The following is a 17,080-nucleotide window of genomic DNA, read 5'->3' on the forward strand; positions in this document are numbered from 1 at the left end:
AAGGAACATTTAACCAAAGATCAGTGAGGGTGTCCATCTTTAGGCTGACGTGTATGACTTTGACTCCATGTGGAGTGGGGATGGAAAAATTTTTAATCTGACTCACCCATCACTGTTGCGTCTTTTGTTAAAGGTAAAGGTGGTTGTAGCTGCAGAGCCGTCGTACTTCTAATGTCTGTCTTTTCTCTCCTGAACCTTTCAGTGTGTGCTCTACCTGTGGTCACTGAAAATCCTCTACCCAAAGACGCTCTTTCTTCTACGAGGAAACCATGAATGTAGACATCTGACAGAATATTTTACCTTCAAACAAGAATGTGAGTTTTGTCACTCTTTGCCCTCCTGATATGACATGCTCTTTTCGTCTGTGTGACATCGTCCCTCTGGCATGCAAGGCTTAAGTTATTTTAGATGTTTGCTTCTTTTTTTCTGTCTTTTTCCAACAAGAACGCTGGGAACTATGTTTTATTAATGCATATGTAGACAATGCAAGACTACAGCTGGAGCCTAGGAGAAAAGAAGTCAGCACGTTATCAGACACACTGATAACGCCACAGCAGTCACGGTTTCAGAGTACTGGTGGTGTTGGTGTTTTAAGAGAATACGACAAATTAATTTTAGATGAAGTGAGGGCAAAAGAGGACCAATCAAATACTATCGAGGGAGAAGTAGCTATGGATGACGGATAAAGGGAGCAGGGATGAAGAATGTAGCAGAAATGAAGGATGAAAAAAGTAGATTTGAGGGAGAAAGGATAAGGGATGAAAAATATGGATGCACAAATGAGGGATGAAGGTGAAAGGAATACGAGGTAGTGGTAAGGATGAGGAAAGTAGAGATGTGGAACAAAGAAAGTAGGAATGAGGGATGAAGTAGTTAGAGATAAGGGTAGAAGGTAGTGTTGGTAGAGTTGGAGTTGAAGAAGGTACAGATGAGGTTTGGAGGAGGTAGGGCTGAAGCCACAGGCCATGAAAGGGACACAGCAAACATTTGAAGGAAGGACATAACTTTTTTTTGCACCTAGGTGCCAAAATCAAATTGTGGGGAAGCTGGTCAGGCTTAACGGGAACAAGGATGGATGGAGCTAAATACAGGACAGCAATGGAAGAAAAACTATTAGAGGCAGATGTTCACATTTTAGCAGGACAACAACCCTAAACTCATATCCTCAGGTCCACTGGAATGGTTTAGAACAAAGCAGCATCTCATGTTAGAATGGCCCAGTCAAAGTCCAGACTTACTTCCAATTAAATACTTGTGTAAAGGCTTAGCTACTCATGCTCAAAGTTGCTTTCCGTCTAATCCAACTGAGATTGAGCTACTCTGCAAATAAGAAAGGGAAAATATTTCAGTCTAGATGTGCAAAGCTGATAGTCGGGACCCAAAAAGAGTTGGGGGTTGAATTGAGGGAGGTTTAATATAATGCTGCGTTCCAGTTGTACTCAGAAATGGAAAATTCCAACTTCCCAGTTGGAAAAATAAACTGGAACACCCTCCAAAGTCAGATTTCTCACCAAAAAACTGGGAGCAACTTCGACTGCCTCCGATTATGAGTTGTATGGCGGGACTGTGTTTCAATATGGCCGCTCCTCGCATTATCAGTAGTAAAAAAATCTTTATTTTACAAGACACACAGGTATGAGTGTGTCTGATATCAAGGTTACATGTAACGCCTGAAATTCTAAAAGGAGCCAATCAAAGTGGTGTTTGTTTACAGAAAGTTTAAAACTGTTCATGGGCATCGCCATGTTGAAATCCCAACTTCTACACTAAAGCGCTGTTAGCTCTGGTCTGACGTCAAACCCAACTCAGAGTTCCCATTTCCCAGGTTACTTGAATGCAGCATAATGCCCTCCAACAGATTCTTTAGTCATTTGTGGAAGTAACACAAAATGTGAAAAAGCAGCCGATGTTATGTGCTGCATGGTGTTGGATAATGACAGCCATGGTGCTTCATACATGGTTGATTCTCTGTTTTGCCCTTTAAAATATTACATATGAAAACATTTCGCACTGGATTAGCTGATCGTTTATTTGACCAGCTAATCCACACATACACATTATCATCCGGATATTTTCTGCTTCCAGTTGGATCTCCTCTCCTCCTCATCTCAACCTTTCCTCTCTTTCTGCTCCTGCTGTTGGGAATTTGTGTCCGTCGTTCTCCACACTACCCCATCTCTCTCCATCCATCCCTCCTCAGTCTTTTCCTCTCTCCGTGTATGTGTCGGCCGCCGCCGTGTTTCGGCATCCTGTCCGAGTGTGGGTGATTAGCGGCGAATTAATTTGGCCCTTAATGATTGGCTCAGGGACTTTCTCCTCTGTGTCTGATTGGCCAAGGGACGAGGAAGCTAATTTCCCTTGGTGCTCGTGGCGAATAGTGGTTGCCCTCAATTACCATCTGCTATGAGTGTGAGCGCGCGTGTTTGTGTGTGTGCGCAAGCGCAAGCGCTGTGGCAGCGCGCGCGTACGTCTTCATAAATGTTTGAGTGCGTGGAAGGAGCTGACAACTGGTGGACTGGCAATAACGAGCTCTTGCTCTACACCAGGCAGATGGAGAGGATGACAAACACACTCCTCGCTGAAGAACACCGGCTATTGGTACCCTGAAATGTTAACGTTTTCCTTCCCTTCTCTGTCCCCGTTCCTGGTTCCATCTCTCCTCCTTTGTTTGAAAGTTCCTCCCTTTGTCGCCTCCCTTCTTTAAAAATCCGCCGTCTTTATCGTTACTTATCTGTGTTCTCTTATCTATTTTTGGCTGTGTTTTAATCCCTTTTTGTGTCAAATAGTTTGTTACAACCTCTTGTAAAATATTATTAGAAAGACACTTTGTGAAGTGTGGGTTTTTTCCCCTGCTGCTTCAAGCTTTTATTTGTGCCAGAAATGTTTTTTGTGTAGCGAGTTTGAATATATACACAGCCTTGTAAAAGTATTCATAGTCCAAAAATGTTAAAATTACAACCCCAGTCTTCAATGTGTTTTTACTTGGGATTTTATTTGAGGAAAAAGAACAAAGTACAGTGTGAATTTTTAGTGGAAGGACAAAATTAAAGGGTTTGTAAAAACAAAATCTAAAAAAATGTGGCATGTATTTATATTCTCAGTTAAATGTTGCTCTGGACTTTGACTGGGCCATTGAAAGAAGTGAAACTCTTCCATTTTGTTCTGATTTTGCATCTTAAATTAGACTATTTGCTAAACAGATGACTATTGTAGGAAAATGGATGAACTGCATATTTTCAAATAATTGTTGTTACCCCTCTATTACATCCATCATACTTCAGAGCAACACACTACTGAAGAGTATTTGTGTATTTGAAAAGGTTTAAGAAGTGCAAATAATTTTGTGACGCAAAATTAACTGACAGTGTGCAGTCAGAAGCCCGGCTATTTGCGTCACAAATAACACCGGCTATTGGTACACTGAAATACCAATAGCTAACTGTTATGCTAGCTATACAAATACACTGAGAAGCACCGCACTGACTTCTGCCAGAAATGACCATTTAGTCAGAGTAAAAGCGGTGTAATTTGTTAGCGTGTTGGCTGTACGAAGTGTTGTCTGTCAACGTGCGAACAAGTGTGTTTTTGTCCCGAATGCTGAAACGTCCCTCTACTCCTCTGACCTACAGGTAAGATCAAGTACTCAGAACAGGTGTACGATTCCTGCATGGAGGCGTTCGACTGCCTTCCCCTGGCGGCGCTGATGAACCAGCAGTTTCTCTGTGTCCATGGGGGGCTTTCACCCGAAATCCACACATTGGACGACATCAAGAAGGTACAACAGAAACCAAACACACACGCACATGCACACGCACACACACACACACACACGCACACACACACACACACACACACACACACACACACACACACACACACACACACACACACACACAGTATGTAGAATTAACATCCTGAGTCAGATCTCTCAGAATGTTATAGTCGATGAAGTTCTGCAAGCTAAATTTGTTCAATAGTTTGATCTTGTTTAGTTAAACACGATGCACTAGAAATCGCTTTATGTGCTCCACTGCAGTAACACATAGAGCGATGTGCTACTGCAGCAGTTATTAAAGCATAGAGGACATATCCTGAAAAATACCTAGACAGTTCTCCCTCTTTATGTCTCTTCACTTCTTTAATCAAATATGAAGACCTGAAGAGATTCTGCTTTGAAATAATTCTGCATGTGACTGAATGGAGAGTTGAACACATGCTTAACTTTTGTTTTGCTGGAAGATCACCTGGTGCAATATTAAATATTTTTAAAAAGCCATAACTAATATTTTTTCAATCCATACAGCCATGATTTAGGATTTTATTTTTACTTTCGTAAGTCCATAAATAACAAAATGTGCTTTTATTCTTTTCTTTACACTTCATATTTATTGATAGATTAGATTAATCAGATAGCTAGATAGTCAAGTTCAGAATTATTCATACCCTTGCCATATTTACATTTAACTGGCCAGGAGTAATGAGGATTTGATTGCTACAATCAACATTCTCATTTTCCTGTCTTCTTTTTTTTAAGATTGTGGAAAATATTCTAATTTTTAACATGTCATTTTGTAAAATTAAATTAAAACAATCCTCCTTTTTTACAATTTTCTGAGGGTCCTTTGTCATTTCTCCTGTAGTCGAATGAAAATATTTTTTGAATCTAAAACTGACAGTGGTATTAATAATTTCCATCTTAACAGTACTTTCAGTGTTTACCTGTTATTTAGAAAAGGTTTCCCTTTTCTTTACTCTGGAAAAAAAATTTTCTTTGAACCAACTTTTAAAAAAATAAAACTAAATTAGCTGTAACAAATCAGAGTACAATTTTAAAAGTTGGTTCTAATAAACATTTCTTATAGTGTTGCTACTGTTAATTTTTAATTATTGGATGTTTCAGGGTAAAGATTGGTTTGATTAACGATAAGCATAATCCTTGATTGTTAAATCATTTTATTGATGCCAAATCTTACACAGAATAAGAAACATATAAATTCCTGGTTTCTTTAAAATGGGTAAAAATTCATCCTTCAGCTAAATTCTCAAACAGGTTATGAAACTGGCTGACCTACGTGTGTTAATATGAGTTCATGTGGATGACCGGCGCTGCAGCTGGCTGACAGTGTGCAGTCAGAAGCCCGGCTATGAGGAGTCAACATGCCAACAGCTCTCAGGTTTCCTGCCCTTCATGGCTCGGCGCTCTCTGATCGCTCTCGGTGCAAAGCCCACACGAACGCTACTATCAGGGTTAATAGAACATGATGAGCTCAATGAAAACACACCTGCAGGCAGCCACAAACCTGCAGCAACTTTTTTTTAATGAATGCCTTAAAAAAACAATAAACAGAATCATTGGATAACGCCGGAGCGAGAAGAGAAATCATAGCAGGAACATGTACAGTTCCCAGAAGCCATGGCATACAAAGAAACACACACTTCCTCCTCTAATGGCAGTGTTTCCATGGTGAATCTGCTGGTGTGACATCTTCTCCCTCCTGTGCGGTGAGGGTTGCCATGGAGATGCTCCGCTCTTGACAGTGTGTGTTTGTGTGTTTATTTTATTTTATTTTTTTCCCCGTGTTTTGTGCCCTCGTTCCGCTCCGATTTATACTTTATGTGCTCGTTTGCGGTTATGTGACTGTGGTGCACAAACAGCATTTTTCAGCTCATTTTTCTGAGGTTTTTGTTTTAACATTCATGGTGAGAATTTGTGTCTCTGAACGCTTAAGTGTGCGTGCGTGTGTGTGTGTGTCCCAGTTGGACCGATTCAAGGAGCCCCCAGCGTTTGGGCCCATGTGCGACCTGCTGTGGTCGGACCCCCTGGAAGACTTTGGCAACGAGAAGACCCAGGAGTATTTTGGCCACAACACAGTCAGAGGATGCTCCTACTTCTACAGGTACAAAAACACACAGCCAAGCAACATTCAAAAATAAAGGGTTCGGAAAATGTCTTCTTGTCAAAACATGACCTTCTTTTAATAGTGAACAAAGAAAAGTGCGCTTTTCTTCTATACATCTAGCATGGAGTAGTGAGCCCCCTCCCCTACACGTTGCTGTATGCTGTCAGTCAGCCATGAATGCCATGTGTCAGCTACCATTGGTGGGACCTCATAAGGTTTTTCTAAGAAATATTTTACATTTTAAAAAGCAAATTATGTGTTGGCATGTCTGTCGGTATAACAAACAGTCTACTGCAGACTTAGTAACATACTAATTAGTACAAGTAAGTAGAATTGTATTTGTATAGCACCTTCCAAAGATAAAATCACAACGTGCTTCACGGAATCCATAGGAAAAGCCCATCAAAGGTAACATCAAATCAAAATTTAAAGCTTGTCTGTATGAATAGGCTTTTAGCAGCGTTTCAAAATATTCAGTGGAATTTATCCACAATGGATAAAATAAACTTGTTAGAGTTTAGATTTATGACCCGAGTCCGATGCACATTCCAGATGATCAACCCACCCTGCAGCTACAACAAGCGACAAAATGGAGCTGGAAGATGTTAAACCAAAGCTAAAAACTGACAAAGTTCCACTGCTTACTCAAATTATGATCTAAAAATAAAATAAGCAAATCTTAATTAGAATATGTGAGGCTTCCTTCAGGCTCGACCTATAATTCAACTTAACCAGTCGGGTTGGATCGGCCTCGAACATGACGCCTACACTACTCACTCACTCAGCTCCTTCAGACTAGCCAGCAGCAATTAGCAAACACCTGGTGGAACTGAGCATCATTTGAGCTCATTATAGGAGCTACTTTTGATAGAAACGCTGGTAAAAATATTAAAGCGTTAACAGAGGAGCCATGTTAGGATGACTTCCTGAAGGCGGAGTTTCAGAAAGCTTCTTAAAGAGACAGGGACTCAATTTCAAAGTGTTAAATTAGGAAGTAACTTTTCTTTTAAGTCATTTAATACAGCATGTTTATAACAACTGACGGTAACAGAGTTACTTGATTGTGCTATAAAATGGCAGTATATGCCCGTAAAATACATGACACTGTCCCTTTAATACCCTCATCGTAGTCACCAGCCCTTTTCACAAACTCCCTCCAATAAAACTGAATATTCCCTAGAGCTCTGGCAGTTTCAGTCCATTTAAGCAAGAGAGAGAAGTCCGTTAGCCTCCGAGTCCCGGCGCTTATGAAGCTCACAGATATAAACTAACCTGATGTTCAAACAAGCCTGGGGAAATGCAATATACAGACATACAAAGCTACTCTGCGGGAGCAATATCATTAAGGCGAGCAGTCGAAACAGAGATGGACGACTTTCTCTGGCCTCACTCGGTGCGTTTCAATTATCGGGGCGCCTTGTGGGCGCGCGGCGCAGGTGAGACGAACTGCTCAACTATAAATCAGAAAGCTAATAAGTTTCAGGTAGACTTTGGGGCTGTTATTTTTGGGATGTGACACAGAAAGAAGAGTTCAATCACATCCGAGGTTCACTTAGTAATTTCAGGGATTTGCAGCAGAGAGAAGGAACGAAAAAAAAACAACAAACAAAAAAACCCACGGCCAATGAGAAGAGCATGCGAGCAAACACACCGAGACGTTCGCCAGCGCACGCACACAGTTCAGCTTCAGCATGAAAAGATTTCCCACAATCCCCGGGGAGACTGCACGGTTCTGTTGCTATGACGACCAGCTACTCCTGCCAGATATGGAGGGATGTTAAGATACGGCGAGGGAGGGAGAGCGGCCGATGGTGGCGGCAAGACGGAGAGGAGGAGAGACGAAGTCGAACCCGGCGAGGCTGAGGCGGCGTTGTGACACGCTTCCTGCTCGTTTTCCAGGTTTAGGAGACACAGCAGCAGTAAAGCAACCAGGCACCGACAGCACAGCACGGAGCGGCAGCCATGTGCTGAGCACTCATTGACGCCCCCTGCTGGCCACATAGCGGCCATAGCAGTGCCGCTTAAAGGATATTTCTCTTCCGGGTGTGCTGTGGCGGTACAGGGGTTAAGCACAGTCTACAGGGGTTAAGCACAGTCCACAGAGGGAGACCTCAGTCCTCAAAGTGGCTGGGTTCGATTCCCAGCCAGGCGCCCTTTGCTGCATGTCTTCCCCCTCTCTCATTGCCCACTTTCCTGTCAACTAGCTATCAAATAAAGGCCACTAGAGCTGATAAAACCTAAAAAAAAAAAAGGATATTTCTCTTCTGTTTCTTCCTAATTCTGTCGTCTTTTTCTCCGTGCCAGTTATCCTGCAGTGTGTGAGTTCCTACAGACCAACAACCTGCTGTCCATCATCAGAGCGCATGAAGCTCAGGATGCCGGGTGAGTCGGTTACCATCAAATTACAAAATGATTTAACCTGTTAGTTTGACATTCAGCATTCAGGAACCTTTTGATCAAGTCAAATTTATTTGTGTAGCACATTTCAGCATCAAGGCAGTTCAAAGTGCTTTACATCACACAAACATAAAAAAGTAGCCAATTATAAAACAAGCAATAAATGTTACATTTTGTCAAATGCTATCATCGAAATTGTCAAATACACAAATATGTAGGATAATGTCCCATTTATTAATCTAAGAGAACTCTAAACAAATTGGTTTTTAGTTTTAATTGAAAACTTAATTTAAAACTCAGAGTTTTGACTGTTTTGCAGTTTTCTGGAAGTTTGTTCCAGGTTAATGACTTGTCAACACTGAATGCTGCTTCTCCATGTTTGGTTCTGGTTCTGGGGATGCAGATGCAGTTTCCGTAGTAACATGGAGCCGCTGTGACAAAATCCACACTGCATCAACGAATCATTTTGTTCAAACTGCACCACAAGCAGAACACAAAGTCAGCTTTATCATAAACGTAAACCTTCATTTTGCCTGTTTTTGTTCGTGATCGGACATTTAGCTGAGAGCAGCGGCCAGCTAGTATAACACAACTTTTTTGAAAACATTAATATCTATGAAAAAGATTTTTTTTATGGACATCCATACATTTGTTAGTAACAAAGAACTTATTTTACATCCAAGATAAACTCCAACAAACTCCACGGGCATACAGAAATACAAGTATAGACATTGCTTTTATTCAAAGTCTATGCTTTTTATTGTGACTAAGCTGTTATTTTTGCCAACACCGAAGTCTTTGCTCGGCGCATTGACACGTATCTTTTTTTTTATTTTTGTTGCTGCCTACCTGTCTCATTTTGAGCCAGTCCCTGTCTGGTTGCAGAGACCTCTGAAGCAATCCCTCCGTCTCCATCTGCAGCTCAGCGTCTCATTTGAATAGCGCTAACGTGGGCGACTTGTTTGCCTCTCCCCGCGCAGATATCGCATGTACAGGAAGAGTCAGACGACGGGCTTCCCCTCCCTCATCACCATCTTCTCTGCGCCCAACTACCTGGACGTCTACAACAACAAAGGTTTGGTGCACGCGCCGGCACAGACACAGGGCTGTGGAAATGTTTTTGTACTCCTTAAAATGACTCACATTTTTGTCATGTGACAATCTCAAACCTCGAGGTATTTTTTCGAGATTTTATTTAGTAGACCAACACAAAGCAGGATGACGATTTGTAGTTTTTGAAATGTTGATGTAGGCGAAAGGGCTTAACCTCAATATTTTTTAATACCTGAACTGATTTTAGATTTTAATTGATTTTAGTTTTTTTCCCTCACTTTTTTTATTTACTAAAAAGACATTACAAGTTACAGAAAAGTGACTTTTACTTCAGTCACCCCTTCTAAGTTGTATGGTGGAGTGTCATGGGCCAGGCTCTAAGGATTTTTGTTTAATTATGAGAATATAGTCATAATATTAGCAGAAAAAGATGAAAAAATGTCTTGTCTTAATATTCCAAGGAAAAAGTTGTTTTAATGAGAAAAGGCATAGAGTTATCGGGATCTGACATGAGCATCTCAGTCTTCTTCTTTCTTCTAAATAAACTCAGCTGTTTCCATGATCGTTTCAAAGTTTGGCTACTGATTACAATTTGGTGCTGATGTGTTTAAAGATTAAGTGTTTCTATTAATTATAAACTACTATTTACAAAACGTATGCCAAAGTACATCTTTACAAGATGCTCAACATTTCTCATTTTAATTTTTAGTTTGTTTTCATGTTGGGTTTCTCATGAAATTACTACTTTATTTTCCTAATATTACGACTTTATTGTTGTAACATTACAACTTTTATTGTAGCTTCAGAGTAAATCATAGGCTGGCTTGCGTCTTTCTCATTGTAGAGTTGACCTGAATTCAAAGTCCACACATAATTACAATCTGTAAAACACACTTTTTAAACAAAATGGCAGCTCTTGGTGTGCTGACATCACTCTGAATTATGAAAAACCAAGTGTATTGGTGAAAAAAGATATCCAGATTTTCCAAAAATGAAATCTTCAAAAACCAAAAATGATTTATTGGTTTACATAAATCCAACTGTTAATAAAAAAAATAACTGAATTTCTGTTCTACTGGCCTTTGGGTAAAAATAAAATACGTAACGTCTTGTTGTTGCAATGTGAGTGTGAATACTTTAGCAAGTTATTACAGGTTTATTTTATACACGTATTTGAAATAAGAGTCAGAATTTCAGCTGGTCTAACCGTTCTTCTAAAGTTTCAGTCCTGTTCAAGCATCCTAATTGTGTGTATCTGTGTGTGTAGCTGCGGTGTTAAAGTACGAGAACAATGTGATGAACATCCGTCAGTTCAACTGCTCTCCACATCCCTACTGGCTGCCCAACTTCATGGACGTCTTCACGTGGTCGCTGCCTTTCGTAGGAGAAAAAGGTACCAAATATGAAGAGTCCATCCTAATGGACTCACTGCATGATCTCTGACCTGCCAATATTAAATAAACATTGATGTTACCTGCAGACACATTCACATTTTATCACCCAAATATCTTCAAACTGCCCCTCGGTCAGCTGATCTCCACCGAAGCCATGAAGGAAAGGCACAAATCAGAATATAATTCACTGATCAAAATGTCAGTCTTAACTTATGCTATGAGTTATGGGTAAAAGTATGACAACAAGGAAACGTTACTATGTTGTCAAGTAGACAAAAATCTGCCTTGAAACCACAGATAAACCTCTAATTGCCGTAATTTTTGCAGTGTTTGAATGGGAAACAATAGGTCATGCTGTATTCACAGCATTTTATTGTAGAAAAAAGCATAACATTGTAATATTTTTAAATCTATTTTATAATTTCTGGGTCCAGTTAGAGACAGTTATGAATGTACATCACTTTTCCATGTACTTGTTTGTTTTTTTTTTTGTTTGTTTTTTTTTTTAGAAATTATTACTGCTACAAATTTAGCTACTTAAAAACCCATTTGTGCCCACCATCTGTAATTACCCTGCAGGAGTCGAGTCCGGCCACATGGTGGCGCCACAGTAAGGACAACGGAGGAGGAAAAAGCTCAAACCATTTTGTGCTCCTGGCTTTCTGAACTTATAAATCCTGATGAAATCTTTCTGCAGTCAAATGATGCTGTGATGAGGATCACATTAGAGCAGAACAATTTACTTTATAATACTTTGAAAGTCTAAAAGGAGCTCCTTCCTTCTGATGTGCAATTTTGCTGTGATTGATTTGACATCTCAAAAACAGAATAATTAAAACGCGTTTCTCTGTTTGTGACAGTGACAGAGATGCTGGTCAACGTTTTGAGTATCTGCTCAGATGATGAACTCATGAACGACGGAGAGGAAATCTATGACGGTGAGACGTCATAGATGACAGAAGAAACCTTTTTATTGTCAACACGATTGTTTTGATGTATTAAGACTCTATATTTCTCTGTTGGTTTTACAGCCAGTGCAGCCGCAGCCAGGAAAGAGGTTATCAAAAACAAGATCCGGGCCATCGGGAAGATGGCTAAAATGTTCTCTGTGTTACGGTGGGTCGAGTTTCTGTCACACAACATGTCAGTGTGCACCCATCTTTAAAAAGCAATAGTCTGTTGATTCTGATTTTGGCTCACAGCAAATTTGTTTTTGTTTGAAAAATTTAGCGACAAAGTTGCAAAGCTGGCTTCACTGGGGTGATTATTATGAACCGAGAACCTGGTGGAAGGGTCTGTTAGTCAGGCCTCTCTCTCAGGCAGAGCAAAATAAGAACAGTGGTTGACATTTAGACTTTTACAAATGTATATAAAGTAGATTGATTTCTCGTGTCAGTATCGACCGATCAGCAATTTCCCAAAATTAAGAAAATCTGGGAGATTTCTTGGCGCAGCCCTATACAAAATCCAATCATCTGTAAATCTGTGTGTACAGATGTCTATAAGCTGCTTCTTCCTTTCTAATCTTTTGAAGAAGTCAGCTGTCATTGCATCTTTTTATTTGTAAATCACATTTTGGAGTTCTGCTTTTTAAATCTGTCACTGTGTTTTTGCAGGTGTGCTGTGTGAGGAAGTGTGTAGTTCTCTGAATTTCTCTCCCGATAAACCCGTTTCTCCTTTTTTCATCCCCGCTCACATCTTCCTTTGCAGAGAGGAGAGTGAGAACGTTCTGACCCTGAAGGGGCTGACTCCTACCGGCATGCTGCCCAGTGGGGTCCTGTCCGGGGGCAAGCAGACCCTGCAAAGTGGTGAGAGCTTCACAAACAAACAGCCCAACACACACATATACAGAACCTCACAAAAGTGTTCACACCTCTGGAAGGGTTGCAGATTTTGTCGTGTTACAGCCACAAAAGTCAAAGTATTTTATTGGGATTTAGTTTGAGAGACCAACAGAAAATAGTGAACATTTGTGAAGAGGAAAAGAAGTATTCATAGTTTCCAAAAATTCCTGTCAGAAAACATGTTGGAGGCTGCACAGGACCTGATACAGAGAAGGTTCACCCTCCATCCAGTCTGACTCAGATTTTAGTTATTTAGCAGAATATATTTTAAAAAAAATCACTCTCTAGAGGTGCAGAGCTGGTAGAGACGCTGTAACAACCTCTACAAAGTGTTGACTCATATTTATTTTATTTAATATTAAAGCTGCAGTATACAGCTTTTATAAAAGATATATATATATATATATATATATATATATATATATATATATATATATATATATATATATATATATATATATATATATCCGCCTTTAGTACATTGAGCATTGCATACACAAGATTGATTGACAGCACTAAGACCCTCCACCCTCCTCCTGGCTCTGATGAGTTGTTTTTGGTCAGGAGTGATGCATTTCTGTAGACGGCAATAGTAGCTCAGGGAGAAGCCAGAGGAGCTCGATATTGTCACAGATTACTTCATGTCTCATACTATACTCTCACGTCATAGTGACAGTTTTAACAAAAGTAATATTTTTTGTAAAAGTTACACATTGTAGCTTTAAATTCTCTATTATTTTCATTCCTCTTCACAAATATTCACAATTTTCTGTTGGTCTCTCACATAAAATCCCAATAAGACGCGTTGAAATTTGCGACAAAATGTAGAACTCTTCAAGAGGTGTGAACATGGCCGACACTTCCAGAGCTAAGACTGTGCACTGATCGTACAAAGACACTCCACAGATTTTACTCTGAAACACACCTTCAGAAACAAATGTTGAGGGGAAAAAAACCTCCCAACACATTGACCAGCTTCATCCTCCAGTCCCCCACTCTTCTCCTCCTTTCCAGCTGTTTCTTTGCTTTCATCTTTTTGCCTCACTGACTTGCTCACTCTCTCCACCTCACCTCACAGCGCCGAGGATACTAACAGCCTGCTGAGTGTGTGTGAGCATGAACGTGGATAACCCTCAACGCAGACACGAGTCAGAACAGGACAGAACATGGACGGTGTCAATTTGAAAAAGAAAGTGTAAACGGTGACAGAACCGACACAAATGTGTGTGAGTGTGCGTGTGAGAGAGAGAGAGACAGGAAGCTAGCTAGAGAGCTAACTCAAGCCGCTGCTAACACCAGCTGCTCTCTAAAGCTGAGGCTGCCATGATAATGCTCTGAGGGCTTCACATGTTTAAAGCCTGAAACATGCCTCTGACTCTGTCACTTTAAGAACTGTGGACTCTTGGGTTATCAGTTTTAATTAATTTTTACTCTAACATGCTTGTTTTTCTTAGGTTGACTTGTGTATTAATTCCCTGTCTAGTGTTTATGCAGTTCTAAATATGTTCATTTTTAACAATAACAAAAAAAGAGTTGATTAAAAAGATGAACACTCAAAATAAATTATAATTTGTTGGATGGACTCTAAAAAAGGAAAATGTATTTCCTAACAACTATTTGATTCTGATTCACAATAAATAAACTATGTTGTAGATTATTATGTCGGCAATGGGTCTAAGGTTGGAAAGTGTCCATCTTTACCCTTAACTCTGTAAAATTATACCAAACTCTCTGGCAGAGATAATTAGTGAGATAGAAACAGATGCAATCATTATTTAAAACAAAGACAAAAAGACATCTTACAGTAACTGTTAGCATGATTAGCTTAGCTAGATTAGCATAGCTAGATTACTATAGCTAGCATTATTAAAACAGGAGTACATGTGTTTCCAAGAGGTCCTTTCCTGAACTTTAAGTTTCTAATGCCTGGTTCACATGGCAAGATTTGAAAATGCTCAGCAAATTTTCTAAACCTGAGAACTCGCCCACATGACGATTAAAAATAATCATAGATATAACAGGTTTGGTCAAATACAACGCACCACACACAGACAGATTTTACTCATGAACATTGTGACGTCAGACGGAAAATCTTGCAAAATTTCACGAGACCAAACGTGAGTTCAGACTAAACAAACATGGCAGACGAGGAAGAAGCAATGCCAATAGTTCAGGGTCTATTTTTTTCAGCAGATAAAAACACAATTCAAAGACACAACTCCGATCTCCACCAGACTTTCTGGTGCGCCATTTTGGATTCCCCTTCATGTTTCTGGCTTTCTGATTGGATACACGTCACAGCTAACAGGCTCACTCTCAACACACCACACACAGCAGGAATATCTGCTAAGATTATATTTAGATGCGTTACAATAATCAAATCATCTCTAAGATTCTCAGAAGGGGAGTTCGGAAGAAAGATCGATTTAATTTATCCTGCCGTGTGAACCAGGCATAAGGGATAATTGACATTTCCAAGTGAATTATGTTCTTTAGCATACAGAAACTGACAGCTCAAAAGGAAAAAATATACTTTACTGTTATACGTTCAGCCTTAATGCTATCTGCTGAAAATCTTGCTCTCTTGCTGCGTGAGTGTTTCATCAGACTTCATTTTAAAAAACGTAACTGATTCTGGAAATAGTTAAGTTTGACTTCATTCATCCACGGAACAGTTATTTAGTTCAGTGTAAGCTGATGCATTCACTGACTTGAATAAGATTGGATATTTTAACATTTTTAGCCTCTTGTCAGTCTGCTTCCTGGTGTGTCTCTAACACTAATAGTTTTTTGTAACCTCAACCCATACATTGATCTCTTACAGTATAGTAAAATTTATCTATTTTTTATATTCATTCAACAAATTATTTTGTAAGTGTCAGATCAGCAAACCACCAGTAACAGTAAGTGATTTAACAAACCCAGTTTAGTTGTTTTTTTTAGTGTAGCTGTGGTCTCTTCTACATTCTTTTTGTGCCCTGAGGCAAATATTTAAATCCACAACAGCATGTTTCAGCCTTCACCTCGTTTTCCTTCTCCTCCTTCTTTCTTTGTTTGCCATCTTCTCCTCCGGATTCTGTCTTCTCTCTCTCTCTTTCTGTCATTCCTTCTCTCTCTTCTTTTGCCATCCTTCAGCTACCATTGAGGCCATTGAAGCTATCGAGACAGTTAAGGACGCTGAAGGTAAAATCACTCTCATTTCACTGTGCGCGCTCAGCCGCCATGCCTGTGAGGTCATAGATCTCCTTTACCCACAATGCACCCAGCTCTTTTAACCACATCGCCTCTCAAAACTAAAGCCTGAAACCGCTTACGCTGAGGCCGCCACGCAAACACACACATACACATACACACACACACACACACACACACACGCACACACACACACACACACACACACTTGTGTTTCCTCCACTACACACACAAACACTTCTCCACATCGTCTTCAGATGCAGCTCTCACCACAAGACACATTTCCATAAAAAGAAGAAGAGTGGGGCTGTGGTCACGGTTACTCTGATGTCTCACTGTGTCTTTTCCTGATGCTTAAGGATGTGTATGCAATAAATCCGTCTTCTTACAAGCAGAACATGAGTTACTTGTGATCGTAATACAAAGATAAGTAGGATTTTAGGAGGTAGTTTAGTCAACTTTACAAGGTTGAATCCCAGCTTTTCAGCAGCTGGTCACATGGTGACCAAAGTGCAGAAAGGAACAAGTTATGCCTACGCATGTGTCAAAGTGAAGTGATTGCACAGGAGTTTTCTTTGCTGAAGGAAAATTTATTTAAGAGAATAAAAACAAAAAAACGCTTTTAGCTGCTTCTGGAAATTTCTGCTGTAATTTCTGTGAAAATGTTTTCCTGCCCTTGCATAGTTCTTCTTTCCTTACTTTTTTTAAAATCACACATACATGTTTCAGATTACAAAGGGCTGAAACGATTAATTGTTCTTCTGCTAATAATCAACAGATCAGCCATCCTATGTATTGATGTTGAGCACAAAGTGCTGAGCTTTTCATATGTTTGAAGTACCTTTTAGCTGCAGATGCTTCCTGTGCTACCAATGATCAAACACTAAAGGATCATAATGTTATCGCATTTTAGGCAACACATTTTTTATTTTCTTATTTATAAAGGAGTTGAATTGTTTGTTGTTTTTTGCACCTTATAATGTATTTCTAATAGGATACAAAAAAGGAAAGAGAAAAATAAGCAAAATGTGAAAATTGTTTCATCAAATTAATTGATCAATTGTCACAATAACTGATAACTGAAATAATTATTAGTTTCAGCCCTAAAATCAAAGCTACCAAAGGTTGGTTTGGTAGCTTTTCCCCTGTATATAATTATTATTTGAAAACAGCATTCAGAGTTCACTGAGCTCATCTTTTTTCTGATATTTAAATGTTTTGGCTAATATGAAACATGAAGTGTGACTGAAAAGCAGAAATTGAAGAAATCTGTAAAGGTTAAAAAAAAAAAAATTCACCA

General features: G+C 39.6%; 1 protein-coding gene across 3 annotated transcripts in view; it reads left to right on the forward strand.

Moving 5' to 3' along the window:
* LOC103471056 (protein phosphatase 3 catalytic subunit alpha-like) overlaps nt 1-17,080 on the forward strand; it is a 53,918-nt gene that overhangs the window by 29,027 nt on the left and 7,811 nt on the right. For 2 of the 3 annotated variants that reach the window (XM_008419845.3, XM_008419846.3), the window contains exons 4-13: nt 203-314; nt 3,630-3,775; nt 5,758-5,897; nt 8,205-8,282; nt 9,278-9,372; nt 10,618-10,743; nt 11,605-11,682; nt 11,776-11,860; nt 12,455-12,552; nt 15,724-15,771. In XM_008419845.3, the coding sequence (XP_008418067.1) occupies nt 203-314; nt 3,630-3,775; nt 5,758-5,897; nt 8,205-8,282; nt 9,278-9,372; nt 10,618-10,743; nt 11,605-11,682; nt 11,776-11,860; nt 12,455-12,552; nt 15,724-15,771 (1,006 nt within the window). The remainder of the gene's footprint in view (nt 1-202; nt 315-3,629; nt 3,776-5,757; nt 5,898-8,204; nt 8,283-9,277; nt 9,373-10,617; nt 10,744-11,604; nt 11,683-11,775; nt 11,861-12,454; nt 12,553-15,723; nt 15,772-17,080) is intronic. The other variant, XM_008419847.3, reaches the window with a different exon arrangement.

Source organism: Poecilia reticulata, chromosome 10, assembly GCF_904066995.2.
Source record: "Poecilia reticulata chromosome 10, P_reticulata-male-v2, whole genome shotgun sequence".
NCBI classification, from domain to species: Eukaryota; Metazoa; Chordata; class Actinopteri; order Cyprinodontiformes; family Poeciliidae; genus Poecilia; species Poecilia reticulata.